At 54.1% G+C, this 23,462-nt stretch overlaps 7 protein-coding genes across 7 annotated transcripts; 6 read left to right on the top strand and 1 right to left on the bottom strand.

The window, feature by feature from the left end:
* Positions 1-1,951: 1,951 nt before the first annotated feature.
* On the top strand, positions 1,952-3,452 carry MFIFM68171_09341 (RRM domain-containing protein; the record flags this gene model as incomplete). Its single annotated transcript, XM_071064760.1, has 4 exons — positions 1,952-2,054; positions 2,151-2,822; positions 2,927-3,280; positions 3,373-3,452. The coding sequence occupies 4 exons, from the start codon at positions 1,952-1,954 to the stop codon at positions 3,450-3,452; spliced, it is 1,209 nt and encodes a 402-aa protein (XP_070920861.1).
* Positions 3,453-4,347: 895 nt separating this feature from the next.
* Positions 4,348-6,342, top strand: MFIFM68171_09342 (Meiotic sister chromatid recombination protein 1; the record flags this gene model as incomplete). Its single annotated transcript, XM_071064761.1, has 7 exons — positions 4,348-4,426; positions 4,486-4,848; positions 4,905-5,027; positions 5,084-5,142; positions 5,195-5,375; positions 5,434-5,675; positions 5,743-6,342. 7 exons carry the CDS (start codon positions 4,348-4,350, stop codon positions 6,340-6,342), a joined length of 1,647 nt encoding a protein of 548 aa, XP_070920862.1.
* A 465-nt stretch (positions 6,343-6,807) lies between these two features.
* On the top strand, positions 6,808-8,906 carry MFIFM68171_09343 (uncharacterized protein; the record flags this gene model as incomplete). Its single annotated transcript, XM_071064762.1, has 3 exons — positions 6,808-7,091; positions 7,486-7,912; positions 8,148-8,906. 3 exons carry the CDS (start codon positions 6,808-6,810, stop codon positions 8,904-8,906), a joined length of 1,470 nt encoding a protein of 489 aa, XP_070920863.1.
* Positions 8,907-14,463: 5,557 nt separating this feature from the next.
* MFIFM68171_09344 (Clr5 domain-containing protein) lies at positions 14,464-15,185 on the top strand (the record flags this gene model as incomplete). The annotated part of the gene is made up of 3 exons (XM_071064763.1): positions 14,464-14,642; positions 14,709-15,082; positions 15,151-15,185. 3 exons carry the CDS (start codon positions 14,464-14,466, stop codon positions 15,183-15,185), a joined length of 588 nt encoding a protein of 195 aa, XP_070920864.1.
* A 1,844-nt stretch (positions 15,186-17,029) lies between these two features.
* MFIFM68171_09345 (Sarcosine oxidase) lies at positions 17,030-18,557 on the bottom strand (the record flags this gene model as incomplete). The annotated part of the gene is made up of 3 exons (XM_071064764.1): positions 17,030-17,364; positions 17,462-18,124; positions 18,188-18,557. 3 exons carry the CDS (start codon positions 18,555-18,557, stop codon positions 17,030-17,032), a joined length of 1,368 nt encoding a protein of 455 aa, XP_070920865.1.
* Positions 18,558-19,267: 710 nt separating this feature from the next.
* MFIFM68171_09346 (Amine oxidase domain-containing protein) lies at positions 19,268-21,091 on the top strand (the record flags this gene model as incomplete). Its single annotated transcript, XM_071064765.1, has 1 exon — positions 19,268-21,091. The coding sequence occupies one exon, from the start codon at positions 19,268-19,270 to the stop codon at positions 21,089-21,091; it is 1,824 nt and encodes a 607-aa protein (XP_070920866.1).
* Positions 21,092-21,504: 413 nt separating this feature from the next.
* MFIFM68171_09347 (non-specific serine/threonine protein kinase) lies at positions 21,505-23,289 on the top strand (the record flags this gene model as incomplete). The annotated part of the gene is made up of 6 exons (XM_071064766.1): positions 21,505-21,809; positions 21,898-22,241; positions 22,322-22,477; positions 22,531-22,643; positions 22,709-22,949; positions 23,054-23,289. The coding sequence occupies 6 exons, from the start codon at positions 21,505-21,507 to the stop codon at positions 23,287-23,289; spliced, it is 1,395 nt and encodes a 464-aa protein (XP_070920867.1).
* Positions 23,290-23,462: the final 173 nt, after the last annotated feature.

Raw genomic sequence — 23,462 nt, forward strand, 5'->3', positions numbered from 1 at the left:
GGGGCTATAACCTTCTTTTTCTTTTTCTTCTTTTTTATTAAAAAGGTTGATGGGCGGTGCCTTAACTCCAGCACACCATAGTTATATGAAGAGTTCCGAACCTCGCCTCGACTGTTCCAAGTGGGCTAAAAGTGTTTCCAACTCAGTAGCCCACCAGTTCCAAGTGGTCTAGGCTCGCTCGCACTTTGGAGATTCCCTAGTCACGTAGCAAAAAAACCTGCTCCTGAATGAGGACGCAGGATTTTCTTAGCCTGCCACACCATTCCTAACTAAAGGAAAGGCAGGTAGTAGGTGATCTATTCCTCGTCATTCTTACTTTTCGTTTCTTCTTCTTTTTGTTTGTTTTTTATCGTACCTTTCTACTGTTTAGGACTACTTGTAGGACAACTACAGAAAGAAGCATGGCAGTGATGCAGAACAAGCCGCCTCTGGCACAAAAACACATTAATATATTGATTGTGGACGGTCAGTCTGTTGATGCTCTTGTTAGTATCCAATTCACTTCAGCTTCTTTACCCAAAAATTATCCAGCAGCGTGTAGGATCGATGATGGATGTATTTCCAAGGTATTGTAATCAGTTGTGATGGAGCCCGCTGGTAACTTGAAAGCAGAGGTATCTGAGCTAGCTAAAGTCAGACTTCCACTAGCGCCCACAAGAAAATGACTTAGCGTCGGCCTTCGAGACTGAGTTGACAGAGAGTTAATTAAATTGGGACCTGGTCGTTAGCAGTAAGAAGCTGTATGCATCAGCTCTGTCAGCCATCTTTGTTATCTGCCTACCTTCGTCATCCAACAAGTACTTATGGCTGAAATGAGCATGAGCTCTTCAATGGAAAAAGCTCCTCTTGGGCCTTTGGAACATAGATGGGTGCGTCTTGGGATATCCACAACCCTTAAATCCCCTTTTAAAAAGCATTAAAGCAGCAACTCGCACGTGCCAGTTGCCACACGCCATTTTCATACTTTGATCCCGACCCAAAGTGTACCACGTGAATGCTGCCATAGCAATCTAGGTCTTATTGTTACGGAGCTAAACACAGCCATCACATTACCTTACGCTGCCAACATTCTATTATCTAAAGTTCTGCTGGATTTTCTTATTGACACAAGGCCAGCTTATCTCATGGAAGACCATGATGATCAAGAGAACAATGAGGAGGGAAACAATGGTGTGGGACTGGTTCACAAAAAAAAAAAAAAAAAAAAAAAAACAAACATGGCAGGTTGGGTCATAACACAAGCATATAAGGCGGTGGAGTCATCCACCATCCCCTATATATACCTATACTGAATTACAGAGCTGTGGATACGACTTGGATTTTCCACCGCGGCGTTTACTCTCCACACACACATCCAAGAGACTCCTTCGTTCGTTGTCTATTTACCATGGCTTCTCCTAGCTCAAACCCAGAAACGTTTGCTTCACTGAGTCCTTTGCTTCCTTTCTCAACGCCACTGGATCCACTTCTCTCAGGGAGAGAAGCCACGCCTGGCACCACTCCTTTTGAGTTGTTCGAGCAACACCTGGTTCTCGGATCCGGGGACGAGGGCAATAACCCAGATCTGAGGCAGGATCAAAGGGGTGGCGAGATATGCGGGGCGCATGTAGCCGAAGAGAGGCGGCGGCGGACTGAGGCATCGAGCCTGGGTCTGGATGAATCACCGTCCAGACCCGTAAGAGAGAGAAGTTCGATGGTACAGTCAGCGAGTTCTCGCCTCGCCTTCCCCAGCACACCCTGGGGGCAAGTTTACGACTTATTGGGCAGTGTTCGGCGTGATCCCTTACAACTGGTTCAAGATTCAGTTGCTGCAAGTCAGACTTATCGGCCGCTCACATCGTTCCCTACTTCTTCCCAACCAAATTCTCGTCCGATCCCGCTTCGCGCCGCGGAACCCGTTTTACCATCTCGCGATTTTCGTGTCTGGGACAACGTACCGCAGGCCCTAACAATGACGCAACCCGCCAGCCGGTTCCGCACGCCCAGGTTCTCCGACACCATGGAGACAACGGATTCGGCGGCTACGCGCTCTGGAGACGACAGTGCGGCAGCTGGTAAGATAGCGGCACCAATCTTGCAATCTAACCAGCAGCATCAGACCGCTTCAATCTACCCTCGAGCGGCAGGACGTCCTAATTCTCGGGACTCAGCACAGGCGGTTCAGCCCTACGATTTCCCGATGACACCGGGGTTTTCCACCACGTACGAGGCCTTCGACGCTTACAACCAACCGGCCCAGCCGGTAGGGGCAGCGACAGCGCTGTCCAGCCCAATCGACGTCCCTGGCTTGAATTCCCTCCTGGCATCACCGGCTAACAGCACCACCTCGTTCGCTACCCAAGTTCCGTCGTTTTTCTCTCCGTCACCGCCGCCAACAACCGCATTTCCCTCCACATCGTCAGCGACGTCCAACCTCCCTCCCTCCGTCTCCGGCATCCCCGCGGTCACCATCCCACAACCGGGCCTATCAGGCCTTAGCAGAACCTCCTTCTATCATCCCATGAACTGCCGCACAGAGCAGTTTCAGCCCCGGCAGCACGAAAACCCTTGGGAGGCCCGCGCGCTACTACTCATGAAGGGCTTCTCTCCTAACTACCGAGGCGACCCAGACCTCGCGCGCAACCGGTCGGCTGCGATCCCCGCCGAGCAGAACTGCAGCCTCTTCTTGGTTGGGCTGGCGCCTGACCTGACAACCCACGAGCTGCTGTCCGGCATAAGGGGTGTGGGCCGCGTATACGCGACGCACATCAACCCACCTGACCTGGAGAGGGGCCACTTGAGGAGCGCAGCCAAGTTGGTGTTTTTCGAGAGGGCTGGTGCGGGTACGTGCCCCTTTTACTTTACTAATGTTACCTTTACGCACCCCCTTTCCGGTCCCACGCGCTCCCCTTTCTACTAGTAATACTGACACACACGGTTCTCATAGAGCGCTTCTATGACCTATACTCGTTCTTCGGCTTCTCGACGCCGCGCAACCCGCATCTCCGCGCCAGGGTGACGTGGAACCGGATCCGGTCGGCCGAGGTTGACGTTGGCGGGCGCAAGTCAAGGGTGCTGCTTGTTAGCGGCCCGCCGGATGTTGTCAACGAGCAGTTCCTGACGAGCTACCTGGATACTAAATTACAGTATCAGGTTGACGAGGTGCTGCATCGTGGGTTGAGCCCCGACGGTGCGCGGGTCTTGCTCGAGTTTCGGTTTGGGAGTTTCCGGTGTCAGGCGGAGGCGGCGAGGATGGCCCTGATGAGGGAGTTCAGAGATTCGGGGGTTGTTTGCGAGTATGGTAGGTTCTGATTGTTGTCCTCCCCATTTCTCTGTTGGGCTTTGGGATCTTTGTTGTTAGGGGCGTGATGGCTAACTGCGAGGCGATCATAGGATGGGACCCGTGCGATCGCCCTTGGGCCCAACAGACAAGGAGCGCCGCTCAAGCCAATGTCATGACGGGTTTGTCCTAAGTGCGTTCGCCGAGGCCTCGGCACGTCAACTTGGACAACTCCTATGGTCAAAGCGGGAATTGAGCGAGCAGTTATTTGAAAGCTTTTGCGGTGGAACCGCGGCTGAGGTGGGAAGGTGGTTCAGGGAAATCGGTTTTGGATTAATTAGCTAACTGCTAATTATCACTCTTCATAATATTGAACCATTAAACCATCGCAGGATAAACGGTAGTTCGAGCAGGTTGCAGGTAGCTGCTGCGGATCATTGAGCCACCCCTCTTTGTGGAAGTGCAAAAGAGTACCCTAACCCTCTCCCGGTTTGCACATACTGTACTGTACATACCTATGACATCATAGTAACGATAACACCAGCCCCACCTCATGATGCCATTGCAAACAAAGGTGTAGCCAACTATGATGTATTCTTCGCCCGACCAAAGACGGATGAGCTGAAGAGTAATGCCACGGTAGCCAATCGAAACCGCGGAATGTGTTAGAAGTGAGACCATGACTGGCTTCCGGCCACTCACTGCGCCTTCCCTGGGCAGGCCAGCCCATTACGTCACAGAGCCCTTGTGTTCTGGAACACTGTTTGCGCTTGCTCCCAGTAAGACGCTCTCCGCAGTAAGCCTCCCAAACAGCGGGTACATGATCGAACGCCGACATCCAATTGGATTTCGCGTAGCCCAAACCGGGAAGAGTGACGTCCTACATTCTGCCACTCAAGCCTAGCCACGACTGCCCACACATAGACTTCACAAAACCATCACGACTGCTTCCTCCCTCCACCTCCTTGCCTTTCTTCGCAATTTTGATACCCAAGGAATCCGCTGGCAGCCACATCCAAACCAATCCACGGAGACATTGCAGACAGAAAACAAACCAGCGTCTACCGAGTGAGCGAGCACGGCCCGAAATGAGGATCGCAACGACGCTCCTCTCGCTGGCCCTGGTGGCTGATGCCGCCCTTGCCAGCTCCTGGTTCTCGAATGCCGGTTAGTTTCGAGACTTCGCCCCTTCCATCTCTGCTCACTAGCTAACGCACACAATGAAGCATACAACAAATGGCACGAGACCGAGCTCGAGCGGTGGCTCTCCGACCACGACATACCATACCCCACTCCTGCCGACCGCAAGGAGCTCGAGAAGCTCGTACAGAAGAATTGGGACACCCGCGTGGTGACACCTTACCACGAATGGGACACGAACCAGCTCAGCAGTTACCTGAGGCAGAAGGGCGTCGAAACCAAGGAGTCGGCCGAACACGGCCGCGAGTCTCTCGTCAGCCAGGTCAAGAACGTCTGGTACGAGTCCGAGGACAAGGCCCAGCACGCCTGGGTTAACGTCAAGGACTGGATTCTGGACACTTGGACCGATAGCCAACTCAAGGCCTTCTGCGATCATCACGGCATTCCTGGTGAGTTTGGATGAATCATGATACCGATTCACGCCCACCTACTAATAGCCACCTAGTTCCCCAGCCTCGTAAGCGAGACACCCTGCTCCAGAAGGCCCGGAGCAACTACGAGTCAATCGCCCAGAAGGCTGGCGAAACCATGGCCTATCCTGGAAATTGGCTATATGAGACTTGGTCCGGTGCGTTAACTTTTCCGAGACGGACACCGCCCGGCCGCAACTGACCAGATGGGTAGAATCCGAACTGAAGGAGTGGCTCGACACGCATGGCTTCCCTGCGCCTCAGCCGACTACTGTATGCCATCCCATCCCGAAATTGGCCGCATTGCATGCTAACCTCGTATTAGCGTGACAAACTTATTGCATCCGTCCGCCGTAACTCCCGTCTGGCATACCTGCGCATGCAGGAGCAGGCGGCAAGCACGCAGAAGAGCGCACAGGACACCTATGCTGCGCTCACCGACAAGCTCATTGATTCCTGGAGCGAGTCTCAGCTCAAAGAGTTCTGCGATAAGAATGGCATCACTGGTATGTCGTTACACTCAACTCATCTTATGACGATTTTGAGGCCACTAACACAAAGCAGTCCCTCAAGGCACCAAGGTTAATCAACTGCGCGCGCTTGTCCGTAAGCACCGCGCCGAGATCATGGGTGACACCGTTTCTGCTTCCGCAGCCTCCGCCTTCGGCGCCGCGACCTCCAACATTGGATCGGCCACAACTAAAGCCACTGATTCTGCATCCCAAGCCGCCCAGGAGGCCTTTGACAAGGCGGTGGCCACTTGGTCGGAAAGCCGTCTGAAGGGTTACCTCGACGCCCGTGGCGTGGTATGTCTCCCCTACCCTTCATTAACTTGCCACCTTGTCCTTTCCTCCACTAACCAACCTCTCCCAGCCCGTCCCACAAGGGAGCAAAACTGACGAGCTCCGTGCCCTCGTCCGCAAGCACTCGCACAAGGCCGCCTCAGGCTGGACCGCTTGGACATGGGATGACCTGTCTTACGAAAACCTGCGCGACTACCTCGCCTCGAGCGGCAACGCGGCCGCCAAAAAGGTCAGCGAACAAACCGGCGCGACCCGCGACGAGCTGGTCGAGGCCGCACAGGCTGTCTACGCGTCAGCGTCGTCGGCCGGCGGTTCTTCGTTTGCCTCGGCTACGAGCTACCTTGCCCGCGCGACAGACACAGCAAAGGCCAATCTCTTTGAGACGTGGAGCGAGAGCGAGCTTAAGGCGTACTTGGACAGTTATGGCATCCCTGCTCCGCAGGGGTCGACGGTGAATGAGCTGCGCGCGTTGGCGAGGAGGCAGCATATGTACTTCAAGTATGGCACCACTACGCCGACGGGGACCATCTTTGCCAAGGTCAAGGAGAATGTTCTGAGCGGCTGGGAGTGGGTGACTAGTCAACTTAGGATTGGCGGCGAGGAGGCCAAGAAGAAGGCCCAGGAGGTGGGTGAGGAAGGGAAAAAGAAGGCTCACAAGACTGAGCTCTGAATGGCGTTTGACGCTCGGTGCGAGTTTTCTCGTTGGCTGGGTGGGATGAGTGAGGTGGGTTGTGTCGGAGGCGGAAGGGGGACACAAAGTGTATTTGTATGACAGCCTACCGTATTTCTTTACAGATTGCCGTCAATTTCCATTCTTGGTGGAATCCCCGACTAGTTCCTGAGCTGCTCCGAGCTGAACCTGAACCTCGTGATCTGTAATGTACAACACCACATTTGAAATTCCCGGAATGCTATAGGCTGAAGTAAGGCCTAAGCAAACGTTGGAGGCCCTTGTGCATCTGCAGTTTGGGTAACGGGTTCTTCATTGGTCCAGATCCGCTCCATCCCCGACGCGGTCTGCATTTGTGCGACTCGAGCTGAACGTGGTGTCGCGAAGATGGCTGCATCTCATCGAACTTTGAACTAAGAATTGATGACGAGCCAGAACGCCCCGACCGAGATCCGAAGCGTCAAAATGGAACGCGCAACCGACCAGCAGGCAACTCTGCTCGAGATCTCTCGATTACACAGGAAGCCGATCGTGTCGCTTTTGACTGATATCCAGGATTACAAGACCCCGCAGGAAGACGCGTTGGGCTTCCTGGAAGAACTCGAATGTTTGCAAGTGCCCGAAGCGGATGCTGGCGACGCCGTCGTCAATCTGCGCCGCGAGAATTTGAACGCCTTCGAGACACCCCACTATCTGGCGCTCTCTTACACGTGGGATGCTTCCAATTATGAGAATTACGCTTGGGGTCGGTATCTTTGTTGAGGCACGAGAGGGCGGTCGGACTCCGGAGCGCTCTGAAGTTAGGAACTGTGTTTTGGACCGCATTACGAAGTTCATGCGAGCGTCTGGAACCGAGTTCCTCTGGATCGACCGTCACTGCATCACTCAAGAACATGAGAAGGAGTGCGAAGCCTCAACATGTCCCCACCGCAGTTGCAACCATTATCGAGACGGGATGCAGGTTATGGACCGGGTCTACAGCCTCAGCCAATACCCCGTTGCCTTGCTTGGCCGCCCCATACAAAACGCTCAAGAGCTTAATCTCTTAGCGAAGTTATTGGAGGGCAGATTCACCTTGGGAAGCGAAGACCAACCTCTAAACGTCAGCCCACAGGAGGCGCGTTGTGTGCTGAAATTGTTAAGAGAGGTCACTGATGACCGCTGGTGGCGACGAGGTTGGACGTTTCAAGAGAACTACCGAGCCGGCACCAAGATGAGGTTGCTGATCAGCCACCCGCCGGACCTAGAACCACTTAAAAAGCACTACATGGCCCTATTCGGCAACGTGGATGGCGAATTATCTATTGGCTCGGTTGACTTCTCCACGATAGCGACGATGTTTTGCATGACGATGCGCTCGGCTGCTCCTAGTCTGTACCGGCTCTCTAGAGCGACTATTCCGGAGGTCCAGCACGACACCGAGAGCGTTCTGGGCGCTGCCGGCAGATATAGGATCATGTTATGGCCATCAGAGCTCATGACACCACATGTTCTTGGTGACATCGAGAAGAAAGATATATCCAAGCGCTGGGACACGCTCCCTAGCGCAGCGAACGCCTGCCAATACAAAGTCCGTCTAGACCATAAACGGCTGGAGAGCGATGGCAAGAGCCTTAGCATGTCTGTTTTTACGCAATGTCTCATCAACGGCGAAGTGCTCCATAACGGCAAGCGACCAAACTTAAGTGCTATATCTAGAATGACTAGCACGGAGTACTTAAAGACGCACCTTTTCAATCACATCAAGGGTCCCGCGAAGAACCGCAACCTCACCTTCAACAAAAGCTGCCGATTCATTGAGGCAGGCATTCCTGAGCAGCTCAGGAACTCGCACATCGGGCCACTTATGGAAACTCAGCCCCAAAACTATCGACACATCCCGGTATCCCACGGGGGGTGCCTGGGTGGAAGACGCTCACGGTGTGTTAGAGCTTGAGAAGAGAAGGCGGCTCGCTTATCTCGCTGAAGAATTGCGAAGACGCAAGTATCCGCTTTCCTGTGAAATCCAGGATTATCTTAAGCGCGATGCTGAGGCCGGTGCTGAGGCCGGTGCCGGCCACCGCGCGGGTGTTTCGGGGTTTGCCGAGTCTTACCTACATCTGATGGCTGACGAGGTTGCGAATGCTATCGGGAAAAGGAAAAAATTGCGTCTTGGATGTCTATGGGATCCCAGGACCAGAAACGGCGGCTCCTACATGGCCGTCTTTGTTTGGGACGGCGAGGATGATGCCGACGACTATGCTGACGAAGACACGAGAGGTTTTGAAAGCCCAGATGGCGATAGAAGCACATTCTATACCGGCCGTCCTGCGTTCGCTTTCACGGCTTCACAACCCGAAGGACTGGGTACCACCGAGTCCAATCTCAAGGACCTTGACCGGCACGTCTCATTCGAGGTTCGAGTCGAGAACCTAGAATCCGACCCCAATGACGGCTACCCCCATCCGACTCCAAGGCTCCGTATCAGGCGCTGGCTGAACGGGCTTTGCTTCTTTTCTGGACACAGGAGGGCTAAGGTTATATTTCCTTGGCCTGAAGATCTCCGAATGATTGGGCTGTACTAGTCCTCAAGACCCCCCGCCATCGACGTTGAGGAGCAACACCACCCAACAACCTCTCGTAGCAACCGCTGCTGACCGCTTGCCTCCGCAGGGTGCTGTCTCAGGCTGACAGAACCTGCATCAGACAAGTTGACGGTGTCGTTGCTGGACGGAGATGAGTAGTATTCGGCCCTTGATTGACTGATTGTTTAGCCGGATCAAAGAGGGAATTGGGGAGTTTTCGGGCAGCCGTTAGTCGAATAGTTCCTGTTGTAATAGGCCGAGAAGTTGAGTTGCTTTACCGAGCAGTTTCTCTTTGTTGTCATAAATGGTTCATTCCGGTCCAGCTGTCCCCGATGTTGTGAACAAAAAGAATCGTCACTCCCATGTCCACACCTCGGTTGCGGTTGCCCTAGCTTTCTGCGGGACTAACCATCAACCATAGTCCCACCACATCTTTGACACTTGAACGGTAAGAATAGATCCCGTATAATAAGCCCAATTGTTACATTGGTCAGAATTCACCTCTTGCCTCGTGGATGATTACAAACGTTCAATGGGTCATCGGGTTTATGCTGCTTCGTTTGTGACCCATACCTGGACTAATTTGAGGTTTTCACACATAAAACTTCCGGTGGTTAGCCTGGTTCTGTCTCTTCAGGTGATAAGGTAACGTATTTGATAAGCGAGCCGTGGGTACAAGCGAGGCGTGGCTCTCTTGGCGCGTATATCCTCTTTACACCTAACATCATTTTTCTCCCACAATCCAACATGTCTCCTCCTTCAAAGGAAGCCAGGGTAATCTTGGCCCTTAAAACCCTTTGAAACGACAAGGAACTAAAGCTTGAAGCTGTAGCCAAGCTCTACAACGTCGCACCTTCAACTCTCCGTGACCGACCCGCTGGCAAGCCTATACGACGTGATATTCCAGCCAACTCATGTAGTCTGACGGATCTGGAAGAGCAAACAGTAGTTCAGTATGTGATTGAGCTATATATACGCGCATTCCCTCCTAGATTGGGTAGTATAGAAGATATGGCCAACCAACTATGACGCGAATGTGACGCGCCCCCTGTTGGCAAATGCTGGGCATATAACTTTGTTAAATGCCAGCCAGAGCTCCGGACGTATTATTCGCATAGATATGACTATCAGAGGGCTAAGTGTGAGGATCCAAAGGTTATTGGCGAGTGGTTTGCACTTGTATAGAATACCAAGGTCAAGTACGGTATTGTCGACGACGACGTCTATAACCTTGATGAGACAGGGTTTATGATAGGTACTATCTTCGCGGGTATGGTAGTTACGACCTCAGATGGCCGTAGTAAGGTAAAGCTAGCCCAGCCTGGTAACCTCGAATAGGTAACAGTCATCTAGGGAGTCAATGCCCTTGTCTGGGCTATCCCCCTCTTCATCATCTTAGCTGCAAAGTACCACCTCGCCAACTGGTATACCGAGTGCAACCTCCCGGCCGACTGGCGTATCGCAGCCACCGAGAATAGCTGGACCACCAATATAGTAGGCCTCGATTGGATCAAGCACTTCGACTTCTATACAGTATCCCGGACAAAGGGCAAATACCGGTTATTAATCCTCGACGGCCACGAGAGCTACCACTCGACCGAATTCAAGCGCCGGAGAGCCAAAAGGACATATGTACAGCTTGAAGGGTCACTTGCTGTATAGGATGTACAGGATTTACTAGGCCAGAGGGCTGTAGGTAGGGAGGTAGTGGGAGAAACACAGCCAGATGGTAGTGGTGCAAGGGGGGTTCGTACGAAGGTTCGGCGCTGTGGTGTGTGCGGCAAGCGTAGCTATAATTCCTGCACTTGCCAGGAGGTTGCAGAAACATCTGATTCAGCTGTTTCTGATGTAATTATAGTTGGTTCCTAGTGTTGTTGTGTAGCAATCGAGGGTAGTTGTTATTAGGTTGCTGAGAGGCCACGGCTCGCTTGTACCCACGGCTCGCTTATCAAATACGTTATTTGATTTGAATTGTTTTGGGACAGAGTGCTAACTAACTTGTTACCATGGCCTCGGGCGGAGCCCAGTGAATTTTCGAGGCTGAGAACCCGCGAGGAGGCACGTAGTAAATCGCAAGCGTGTAGTTTAAGCCTCGAACCACAGGAGACGAGAAATTCGATGGGAAATCATTTGATGATTTCAACTCACAAAAGTATCAAGGTACTCGGGTACCTAGTTAGTGGTGTAATTACATGTTCTATCGTACGGGCACCTTGCTGGTCTCTCACCGCATCCAAAAGACCGGCTGACATTTTTGCTGTAAGGATATATCTCAGCTCCATGTGACCCATGACCTCTTTCTCATGATCTACATTTTGAAAGCATTCCTGCTCTTGGCATCATGCAATTGGGCTGTAGGCTGGTTTGATCCCACGGAGTCGCATGTCAACCAAGCTGCAGAGCCAAGTCGCCGACCATGCAAGGACAATCCGCCGGAAACCTCCGCCACGGCCATGTCAACTTTTGATTCGCAAAACTACACGCGATAGGGTTGAGGCCGTGCAACATTGCACAGCATCCTTCCCAGCCGTTTACGTAAGGGGCTACTACCGCTACCCGACGTTGAACATGTGCATGTTAACAGGGGCCATTTGTTGCTCGCTTACGACTGCCGAGTTGGCTTGTTTGGCTTTCGCCCGAACATCACCGGAGGTTAGGGGCCAATGGTTCAAGGTCGCGGGTTTGGACCACTGCCGGCGTCGTCGCTGAGAGGCTGTCAGCGCGAACACCTTTAATCATCTACGCCTCATCCCACGATTGTCGAACCCGGGCCGCCCGACAGATCTCGCAAGCACTTCCCTGATTTTGGCGTAGTGTCACTTTAGGATGCGGGTTGGGGGCCGGAGGAAGACACAAAGCCCTTGCCGAATGCTCAACCAATCCCACACAATCGCAGACGGTGGCCAGTCTTGTTTGAAATTGATCCTAAGCGCTTTGGAGACTTGGGATCGTCGGTAAACCTTGTCTGTCTGCCGCAACTTTGACTGGGGTGGCAAATATTGTCTGCGACCGGAAATAATGTGTATCATGGACCGGGTTTAAGGACAAACAGCATGGTTGAGAATGGAGCCAAGAAAATGCAAGTTGTGAGCGCAAGCAACACTTTGGTTAGCTTTTGGGGCTCAAAACGTGGAGTGTTGGAGTCCCGTGTGTGCTACCACGGGTAGACGCGAATACGCGAATTCGCGCGCTTCTAGAATCAGACAGCGTTGTACAAGGTTTGCACAAGGCCCTGTGTGTGTGTGTGTGAAGTGTGTGTGGAAACCTCTCTGACAGGTGCGCGGGCTGAAGGCGAGCCGGGGCTACCGTAGTCTCCGCAGCGGTGGTACTGCACAGTGTAACCTGTTCTGTAGGTAGTACAAGGGACGTGTGCTCAAGCTATACAACCACATGGCAAAATTAACTTTTGGGGGCTCCCCCGGATATGAGTCGGGACCGACGGTACGGGTTCGAACTAGATGCAGTGCTGCATGGTGTAAGCAGCAGCCATCCCACCCGGGGGGGCCACACACGCCGCAGACGGCACGGAAGGCCTCGCCGGAGAGATTATTAGAAGCTTCCATTGCTTCGGTTTGCGGCGTGCACGACCCTCATTTTGCCCGACGTCTCCGGGTGACGGATGGCCTGGATCCTGACCGCTTTGGCCAGACCAAGGAGTGGCTGCAGGCTGGGCCGCATCCTTCACGAGCGGGAAGCCGGGATATCTCGGTTCCACCCTGGTGGGTTGAAACCGTTTTGATCCATTCCGATCTTGTATTTGACAGCTACACTCGTCAAACATGGTTTCAGGAGGCGCCCTTGTGGCGGTTATCGACCTGCCAGATTCCCTGCCACGCACCCTGCTACTGGTGATGGAGCGATGCACCCCACGACTTGTTTCATAAACTGTCAACCCTGGGGTCCGTATCTTAGCCAATCCGCCACTGCGCTTTCCGTGCGAGGCAGTGTTTGGCTTTGGCTTGGTGCTCTTTGTTGAACTGACGATGCGCTGACAGGATAGGGCGTAGGTGAGGGATCGCGGCGGCTATCCCAACACTAGAGGAGCTAGTTAAGTATGGTAGTAGGTAGGAGGCAGCAACGGTGGTTGGTGAATTAATAATGAGCCCAGTGCTGGCCGGGGAAACAAGCTTAATAATGCGGGGACCGGACTGGGCTCCGACGGCGGGGGTGGTGCCTGCAGCCGACGGAATCTGGCGAGTTTGTTGCGATCGCAAGCCTTCAAGCGGGGGCCGGGATTGGGTGGAATTCGACCATTGGACCACAAGGCCAAAGCGCCAATCACGAGGTTGGTTTGCTGTATTATTGCGCGCGATGCACAATGTCAACTTTGTCACGAATCGAACGACGTCGTATCGTGTGCCCATGCTGTCTTGGGGCTCCCTAGTTCCTCTCCCTGAGCTTTGTCTCAACAAATTTCAGAGAGCGCCTCATCAGGCTACGAGTAGCGCCGCGCCAACCAGGCAGACTTCAGGGAATTTCCGGCCTGCTCCGCCCACCCGACCTCACGGTCGCGGTGAAGACGGCCACGATTGATCCCTATTTGCATCTTGCCGGCGACGTCGGCGGCGACGACGACGGCGATGATCACTGATGGTACTCCGATACCCACAGCTTACGACAGGGTGCCCCTTCTGGTGCCGCAGACGCCACATCCTTAGCTCTCGTAGTGTGTCTCTTCCCGCGCCCGCCCCTGCATATCCTCTCCGAGTTCTGCCCTAATGCCGCCATCGTACCTGCGGTCCCGAGCGCTCGGGAACCGTCCCGACGTCGCAATGGACAGGTGGAGACCGCGGCTATCTGCCTAGAGCCGATGGGTCTATGTAGTACACTAATGGCGGCGGCGATTGCTCTTCCCGGACACCATGCCCGTCAATGCAACCTAAACCCGGCCGCAACCGCAACTTTGTCCCTGTCTTGTTCTGAGCTTTCTGTTTCCCTTCGCGATGTGTTTTTCCATTATATTCGACCATGTGTGGCTTGTTTGCCGGCGGGCGGTGAGCCTCGGTTGTCTGCAAGGAACTTGTGCAATGCCAATGACGATGGCCGTCTCGATGAGACGCCACCACAAAAAGCTGGTCCACTTGCATGCCGGGGCACAGCGTCTGCTTTTGTCCCATGCCTGCAATTGCCAAGAGCCAAGTCACCTTTCGCGCGTGAGGCGTCCCCCCAGGCATCATCCCCACCCGTGCCTTCGCTTCTCGAACTCGACTACCTACCTAGTTTGGAGATTGTGACTCTGGGGATTGGGAATAGAAGCGGCACGTACCGCGATGACACACCCCCGTGCCTAGATGCCCCGAGGTGCCTAGCCTCACTCAAACACGGACCCCCAAAATTCAAACGCCATGCCCGTCTTCCCCGTGGCCAAGCTTTTTCTGGCTATAATCTGTCAAGGCATGGTCTCGATATAAAGTTCACGGCGTTTCCTGTCCCTTCTCGGATACGGTTGCAACTCACCAAGCAAATGCCATCACAATAACTAATCCCTAGACGACTAATAGACCCGAAGGAGGCCCTTTCCGCTCACCCAAGTTGCCTCCAAACATCCAGCCCCACCATGTCCGAGTACTACATGTATACCCAGCCGGGCGGGCAGCAGATCCAGCCAGCTATGTTCAGGCCGGCCAAGGCGGAGGACTGGGAGCCTTATCGCGACATCATCGCCCACTTGTACAACACCATGAAGCTGAAAGATGTCATGACCGAAATGCAAGTTACATACAACTTCAAGGCAACGTACGCTCTTCCCCTTTCTCCATTCCTGGCCCGTGTCAAAGACGCTGACACAGAAGCAAATTGCAGTGAGAAGCAGTACAAGACGCAGATCAAGAAGTGGAATCTCGATACCAAGTACATCAAAGCCTCCGAATACATGTTCATGATCAAGACGATGCGCGAACGGGAAGCGACGAATCCCGGGAAAGAGACACGATTTATCCTTCGAGGGAGGGTGGTAGATCCTAAGGACATCGCTCGGTTTGAGAAACGGGCGCAAAAGAAAGGGCTGATAAAAGACGGAGACCCCGTCGAGATCCAGGGTTCGACATCCCGGACGACCGGCGTCGCGCATTATCGGCTAACCAGGGATTTTTTAATAGAGCCTGTTGAAGATCTGGTATATGGCACGCCGTCTCCGGAGCCATCGGGATCAATGTCGAATGAAATGTCCTATTCATGTAAGTGGACGTCCCTTTCACCAACTTCACGGGTTTAATCGCTGGCTAACTAGCTTTCCACCGGACAGACGATCCCACCCTCGATTATTCTTACTCGTATTGAGCTACCTCGAGTGTTGAAAGGCCCGAATCATCCTTTTTCTTTCTTTCTTTCTTTCTTTCTTTTTTTTCACGACTGCCCCAAGCAGCGGAGCATCCTGAAGGCCGCAACCCGCGAACGAAGCCCCACGAGTACACATAACCGTTTTCCACCTGTAACAACAACCGACAAGCATTGACCGCTGGGGTGGATAATAATGATGAATAGATTTCTGTATCTTTTTCTGGGCTCTCCATGGTTTCAACTCTCGTCTTTCCCCGCGTCTCTATCTTTTCGTTCTTATTTCTTTCGTTTCCCTTCTTCATCGACACCAGCATGATGGTTGTACACTTGCTTCACATAGAACAAAATTCACGATACCCACTTGACTCTGTTCAACATGTTCCCGCGTTACCATTAACGCGCCTCCGTGGAGCGTTATTCCAAAGTGGTACCATCGAAACTTGCTCGCATCCATCCATCCATTGACCAAGGTTGGAAACCCTAACCCTAATTGGCTAGCATCCGAACAGGACAGAATTGGTGACTAGAGCATATGGTCATGCCGACCACGTAACGGATAGATGACTCAATTTTGAAGAAGCAGCGCGCCATTGGGCTACACCGGAGCATTCGGATACTGAAGGATGCTAGGTTACATATCCGGCCAAGCCTGCCAGTTTTTCTGCAAAAAGGGAATCCTGGCCCCCGGGATTCCGGGATTCCGGGAATAATTACATCCGTAATTTTCACCCGGGCGCGCCAGGCAGGTCAGCTTCTGCCTGCCACAGCCTGGCTCTGAGCCATCCGCCTTGCCTTTGGCCTGACCTCCCAAATCCGCCATCCCGCACCTCCCCGATCTCAGCTTGCATTGACACGAGAAGGGCTGCAGGGCCCACGGCCCTACCTGGACGACAATGGCTCTAAGAAATTCTCTCCGGCAGGCCAAAATTAGGGCTTGTTCTTATTGAATATCACATGTGAGGTTCGTGTGACCGCTTGGCATGCTGACCACCGCCACAATTTAACACGTTAACGAGACGGAGCATCAGACGAAGCGGCATCTTAAATTATGGCACCCTGCGAGTTTGTGTAACCCCATGGATAAAACGACTTCAACCTCTTTTACTACCCTCTTTTGCCAATACGAGGCTTGCTCGTTTTCATTCAAGTATTACTATCTGGCAGTCCAGCACCGACATGAAATACGAGAGCCGGGCCACCTGAACACTGAATGTGCCACCTGATAACAATCAGTTTGCAACCTTGTTAGAGCAGTTTCGGGCGCCCGGGAAAATCCGTCTAAGTGAAAGGGATGGATTGGGGGAGATAGGAGGGGCAATCATGGAAGCATTTAAAACCAGAGGTCAGCTTATGCTCAGCCTCCCATATACATTTCACGCCCAAAAATTGAGCTCGTCGTAACGGGGCTGTAAACACAGGATCTCCGCCAAGAGGCTTGTGTATCGTTACGCAAAAACCTTAGTAGATGCAGTTTAAGTCGCACACGCCTCAGCACCGGCTCGCCAGTGACTCGGCTCCCGTGCTGCTAGAGGGGACCTTAGAAAGGTTCTGGGAACTGCCGCCAGCGAGGTTGAGCTTGAAAGCGCTTGACTCTGTAGCGCGATTCGGTATGGCCGGAAGGAAGGAGGCAGATGAGGGGCTCCGAACGGTGAATTCTCTCTGTAGCTGATGCGTTTGCGCGGCGGCATTCCGGGGGCCGATCCGGCCCCCAAATACCTAATCATGAGCCATGACGTGACTCTGTGACGGGACCAAGGGCAACCGCCGGCAGCCTAATCAAGTCAGACTCGCACATGCCGTTTCGCAACAAGGGTTAGCTTGCCATCTACACGAACATAGCCTTCTCAGTGCCCCATCCGGGGCCTCTGGCGCCTCGAAGAGCCAGACGCTTGCCCCTGCAGCTGCATCCCCGCTAAGCGTTGCACTGAGGATGCCTCAACCTGCATCGCTTCGCCGTCGCCATCCACTCGGATGATCCCATGTCCGCTCTCATCCTTCCTCGTGATGGCGAACGCCTCCAGGGCAAACTCAGACCCTCCGTTCAGCGCCATATCGGCCAGCGCCCTGCCCAACAGCGGGACAAACTTCATGGCCCAGCCGGCGGTGAAGACGGCCACGCTCTTCTCGGGCCCGCCGCGGAGGTACTCCTTGGGCACATAGTCGAGGATAAACATGTTGTCTACGGGTTTAAGTAAAAAGTTAGTACCCTGGGAAACGAGGATGGGGGGAGGCGGGGGGAGGACATCCCAAACACAAAGCGCCAGCGCACTACTTACCAAAAACGTTGGTCTGCAGACAGGTAGAGTTGAAGACAGGCACGGTCGCGTCCACGCCGACGACGTGATCCCGCACAAAGGCCTGTGTGTCCGCAATGTCCTGAGCGTTGATCTCGCTCGACGCCCTGTCGCGAGGGTCCTTGATACGCCGGGTGGCCGCGTCGACGGCGATGCGGACCAGGTTGGGCGGGCCCCACGGCACGGCCGGGAAGCCGTAAAAGAGGCGCGACCGGTCGTGCTCGTCGTTGGGCGCAAACTGGAACCACATGCTGGGGAAGATGGTGCCGTTGGGTCCGGCGTTGGTGTTGAAATAGCTCGCCGTCATCTCCCAGATGTCCAGGTCGAGATGGATGCCGAAGCTGGGCTGGAGGACGTGGTTGACGTAGGCGCCGCTGGCGAGCACGATCTTAGTTGCGTGGAAGCTCGTCTGTTTCTTACCGCGGTGCAGGGCATCGACGCGCCAGGAAGAGCAGCTGTTGTCGTAGACGACCGACGTGACTTGGGCGTGCTGCTTCGCGTCGGCGCCATAATCCTTGGCCAGTCTAAGGAGGGATCGCAGAAGCAGCGGGACGTTGACAACTCCGTTGTCTGGTGCGTAGAGTCCTTCCCAGTCTGCGGGGAGATTCCTGAACGGCCACCGGTCTTGGATCTCGTGCGCCGTCACTTGGGTTATCGCGCACATTAGATTGGGAACCTCTTATCCACGGTAGATAGGGTGAAGCTCACGTTGCTGGTAGGCCATGTTCAACTTCTTGAGGTTGTCGATAGGCCCGAGCAAGGTGCCTTCAGGCGTCCCTTCGCCCATGTTTGGGTCGCCAAAGTTGAGGAGGCCGCTCATCCATCGCAGAGACTCGCCGGCATCTCTCTCTAGATCATCCCAGAAGCCCATGGACGTCTTAGAAAGTCGCGCCATGAACTCCTCCGTGTACATGGTTCGGAACATGCGAACCAGGTCCGGAGAGCTGCCGGCCTGGTTGTAGAAGTTGTTTTGCTCCAGAACGAGAACCTTCTTTCCGGCTTTAGCGACCTCATAAGTAGCCGCCAGTCCAACCGGTCCTCCTCCAATGACAATGACATCGTAGGGAGAAGTAGCCATTGTGCAGAAGCTGGGTTGTGACGGTTTGGCAGTTCAACGATGGCGAACTGCTCCGGGGGCTGTATTCATCGTCCCTCCACCATGGGGAAAAGTCCCTAGCTATGGTCTTTTCGTCTTTTCATATATCCCCTTGAGCCGCCGGTGCCGCCTTTGACCAATACATTTCCCGTGGCTTCTCCACTTTGCGGTGCCAGATCACCAGTCAGGAACAGTCGTGACCGGAGCTGAACTACTATATGCAACCGAGCGTACATGGGGCCCACATCTAGCGAAAACGAGTACCTGCCGGCCACTGATCATTGGCGGTATTTGGAAACGATTGCATGAGTGTCTGAAACCCCTTTTCCCTTACCGGCATACTGCAGCAAAGCTGCAAGCTGCAAAGCGCGTGTTGTGGGAACGAGGTTGCCGGAGCGCCAATCATCCATCGCTTGGCGAATCTGGACGAGCTCACTCCTCACACGTGCGTGCATGGGATACCTCAATCGGGGCGATATGTTCGCGGCTAGAGCGGGCTGAACGTTATGAGACAGGAAGTTCCAAGTACACACTTGAGCCTAGGCTCTCTAGATTTATACACCCGAGAACTCCTTCGATGGAGTCGAGGTTCAAAACTTCAAACCCATTGCAACAACGGTTTTTGTTACCGACCCTACTCGCTTTAAATCTTGTGTCATAAACACCCTTCACTCCAAACCCCGGTTATAAACATGGGGGATGCTCTCAGCTTCAGAGCCCGATGGGCTATTGCACTCAATCGGCAAAAGCTTGCTAAGGAATGGCATATCGTACAGAAGGACAAGCTGATTCCCGGACTACCTGATAGTGGTGCTGGCTTCCAGGACGACGACCATAACCTGCCTCCTGACGACGAAATGCCCCACAATCTAGCCGACTTTGTGAAGTCCCCTTCGGGACCTCCCCCGGCCCGTAAGATTGGTATTGTCGGCGCGGGGATTTCTGGTCTCTATGCCGCCATGATTCTTGAGGATCTCGATATCCCCAACCTCTCGGTCGAGATTCTCGAGGCCAACTCGCGCGTCGGCGGGCGTGTCTACACCCACAACTTTAGCGACACCCCGCACGACTACTATGATGTCGGCGCTATGCGGTTTCCCGATATCCCCAGCATGGCCCGCACCTTTGATTTGTTCAAGCGGACCGGCGTTCCTCAGCGAAAGTACTACCTACAGGGTCTTAACACCCCTGCTCTTTTCAACAACAGGTTCTTTGTGCCCGATGCGGTGGACCCCTTCGGCGTCAGTGTTTCCAACGGCGGCAACGTACCTGATGACGTGGCTGATAACTGGTCTAATGCCCTCAACGCCGCCTTCGGTCCTTACAAAGAAGCGCTAGCTAAAGACTGGCCTACTGGTTTCGAGAAATTATTGGAAGCGGACAACCTCTCCACCCGCGCCTACCTGATGAACGGCGGCCCCAAAGGTGACGAGAAGAAGTATGACTTCTTCTCAGTCTCCTGGATGGAGACACAGAACACGGCCACGGGCCTCTTCGATCAAGCCTTCTCCGAGAGCGTCATTGATTCTTTCGATTTTGACAACCCGGCCGGGAACACGTGGAAGTGCATTGAGGGCGGCACGAGCCTAGTCACCGAAGCCATGCAGCGCTCGCTGGCCAAGACGCGCATCGAGACAAACAAGCGCGTCGAGGGCATTTACCACAACACCAGCAACCCCGCCGAGGGGAACCTGTCCATTAAGGTTGCGGGTGAAGCCAAGGCCCGCGAGGGTTACAGCACCGTCTTTGCCACAGCCCCGCTGGGCTGTCTGGCGCGCATGGACCTGTCCACCCTCGCCCTACACCCGTCGACCCGCGACGCGATCCGCTGCCTCCATTACGACAACTCTGTCAAGGTGGCTATGCGTTTCTCACGGCCCTGGTGGCGCACCGACAGCGGCATCACCAAAGGCGGCGTCTCCAGCACTGACCTGTCCATCCGCGTGTGCGTCTACCCGTCCTACAACATCGACGACCCTGTCGACCAGCCGGCCGTCCTGCTGGTGTCGTACTCGTGGTCACAGGATGCTGCACGCATTGCGTCGCTGCTGAAGGCCGGCCCCGACGCGGAGAAGGAGCTGGTCGACTTCGTCTTGCGCGACATATATCGGCTGCACGCGCAGACCGTCACCGAAGAGACGGTCCGCAGCACCTTCACAGGAGACTGGCACGGCTACTCGTGGACCCACGACCCCTACGCCGCCGGCGCCTTTGCGCTCTTCGCCCCGGGCCAGTTCCGCAATCTGTACCCCTATCTCGTCCGCCCAGCGGCCGACTGCAAGTTCCACATTGTGGGCGAGGCTTCAAGCGCGCACCACGCTTGGATCGTTGGCTCGCTGAACAGTGCATACATGGCCGTGCATAAGTTCTTGCGTAGGTTCGAGTTGTGGGAGTACATCCAGAAGCTTGAGGAACGGTGGGGTACGGTCGACGAGCTGGATTCGGGACGCTATGGGTCGGTGCATATCCAGAATGCGCTTGGGAAGTTGCCGGAGGGGCAGCACGTCAGGGTTTGAGGTCAAGGGGATTAAACACATACATAAGTAGAGCGTAGGGATCTGATCAGCGGATAATTATCATTCACTCTTCAATGCATGACACCGGGTTTTCTCAACCGGAAGCACCCCTGCTCCTCTTCCTCCCAAGCTACCTAATGTGCCTGATACTTACCCATCGGAGAGCCGAAGATAAGAGATAGCGTTTTCTGTTCCTCGTTCCACCCACAACTTCACTCTCACCTACAACATGAGCGCAGCGTCTGATCTAACAGAACCTTATCTCCCTGGGCTCTCTTGTGGTGGGGCCACTTCTCAGCCACTGTACTGGAGGACGAATCGGATGCCAGGATCAAGAAGGGCCAATGAGCAACATCAAACGAGCGAGAGCATGCACGGCTCGTTCCTCTCAGCATCCCTCAAGCATAGCGAACATGCCGACACTCGCGCGGCTCCAGCATCTGAGATGGCAGGGGCGGCTTTCTGGATCATCCATTTCCTTCCTTGCGAGCTTCCACCAATCTACTGCAGTCTCTCAACCCACCCGAGAGACGAATGATTCGACGACGGCTCCCATTGATCATCCCATCGAAGAAGAACTGCTTCCCCGGGGGGAAGATCGGCTTCGATGGTTTCACCCGACGCAACCGGGCGAGATTCTCGGCGGCCGGTTCAAAACTATTGTCAAACTCGGGTTCGGTGCTGGTTCGACGGTTTGGCTAGCCGAAAACGTCAAGTTGTGAGCTTCCCTGCTTCCATCTCGGTCAGGCCGATGGTCTGATGGGCTGCTGGATGGCTGACTCTCTTATTCTCTCGCTTTGCCGTAGCAAACGGTGGAGGACGAACCCGCCTCCCCGGTTCGTGTGCATCAAGATCGCAGCACTCGACACGGATGCTTCCGGAGAGATGGAACGATCCAAGTTGATCTCTCACGCAAAACCAACGCATGAAGGTCTCGTGTTTCTCCGGACGCCCATAGATGCGTTCCAGCTGCGAGGGCCAGAAGGGACGCACTCATGCCTCGTATTCAAGCCAATGAGAGAGACGTTATATCAGTTGCAGCGCAGGTTGAAGCGCCAGCGACTGCCGGTACCACTGTTCAAGCTATTCATGTACTGCCTTCTCCAGGCCTTGGATTACTTGCATACCGAGTGTGACCTCATCCATACCGGTAGGGTCCGCCTCGGCCATCACATTATCAACAAATCCCGACTTGAACCCAAAGCCCATGCTGACCGCAAGTTACCGTAGATATCAAGGACGACAACATCATGGTGTCAATCGAAAACGATGCGGTACTGACCGGCTTCGTTCGTAACGTTTTGGCGAACCCCCAGCCTAGACACATCCGGCCTAAGGACGGCCGCGTCACATACCTCTCGCAGAGTGATCTCGGTCCTTTGCGAGGTACAGGTTGCTACCCCAGCTTTCAGATTTTAACCTCAGTTTTCCGGGGCTAGCAGGAGAATCCAGTCATCTCTCCGCCATCCAATCTCATCGCTTCCGCGCACCCGAAGTGCTGCTCGGTTGTGCATGGTCGTACAGCGTTGATATATGGTATCTCGGCCTCCTTGTAAGCGGAGATTTCTATCCAATCGCTGCAGGGTAGTACCCAGCCATGCTAACATTGTTTATCAGATGTGGAACCTCTTGGAAGACACTAGTCTGTTTGAACGGCCTGCGGGTTCGGATGGCGAGTACGATGCGCACGTACACCTCGCACAAATGGTTTCTCTCCTAGGCGATCCGCCGAAAGAGGTGATCAGGAGAGAACGGATGCTCCGTAATCATCAGTTGGAGCAGCCGGTTATCAATCTCCGCGGGAAAACGTGCAACACCATGAACGAGTTTTGGGGCGGCCCGTTTTTCGATGACGACTGTTAGTCCCCTCATATATCTTTCCCAGCCTACGGAATATCTCGCAGTTGCCTCACCAGCCCCTGGGGCTACTCATATACTAACGGACCGGGTATTGAACTATAGGCCAAATCAACCGGAAGGATCTTATCGACAAAGACGAAGGGAAAAAACTGTCAGATACCGTAACGGAATTGACGGGCGACGAGAAAGAGACGTTCCTCGACTTTGCCTCCGGCATGCTTCAATGGCTCCCAGAGAAGAGGAAAACGGCCAAGGAGCTCCTTCAACACCCTTTTTCCGATTCGCTATACAAGGATCGGGAGCGAGATATAGAAGCTTGTCGTTCCCGTCATACATGAAAGACGCTAGGTTTGTTTCGGCGCCAGAGGCTACGTCCACTGAATCGGAAGGGTTTATACAACTTATGGGACGATTAGCGCCCCTTCGACTTGCCGGGTCCGTATCCACCACAACAAGCCGGCAAGTAGGAAGGTACGATGATTTACAGCTACGCGGGATATACTCCGACTCG

The sequence above is a fragment of the Madurella fahalii genome (assembly GCF_045866475.1).
Source record: "Madurella fahalii IFM 68171 DNA, scaffold_5, whole genome shotgun sequence".
NCBI classification, from domain to species: domain Eukaryota; kingdom Fungi; phylum Ascomycota; class Sordariomycetes; order Sordariales; genus Madurella; species Madurella fahalii.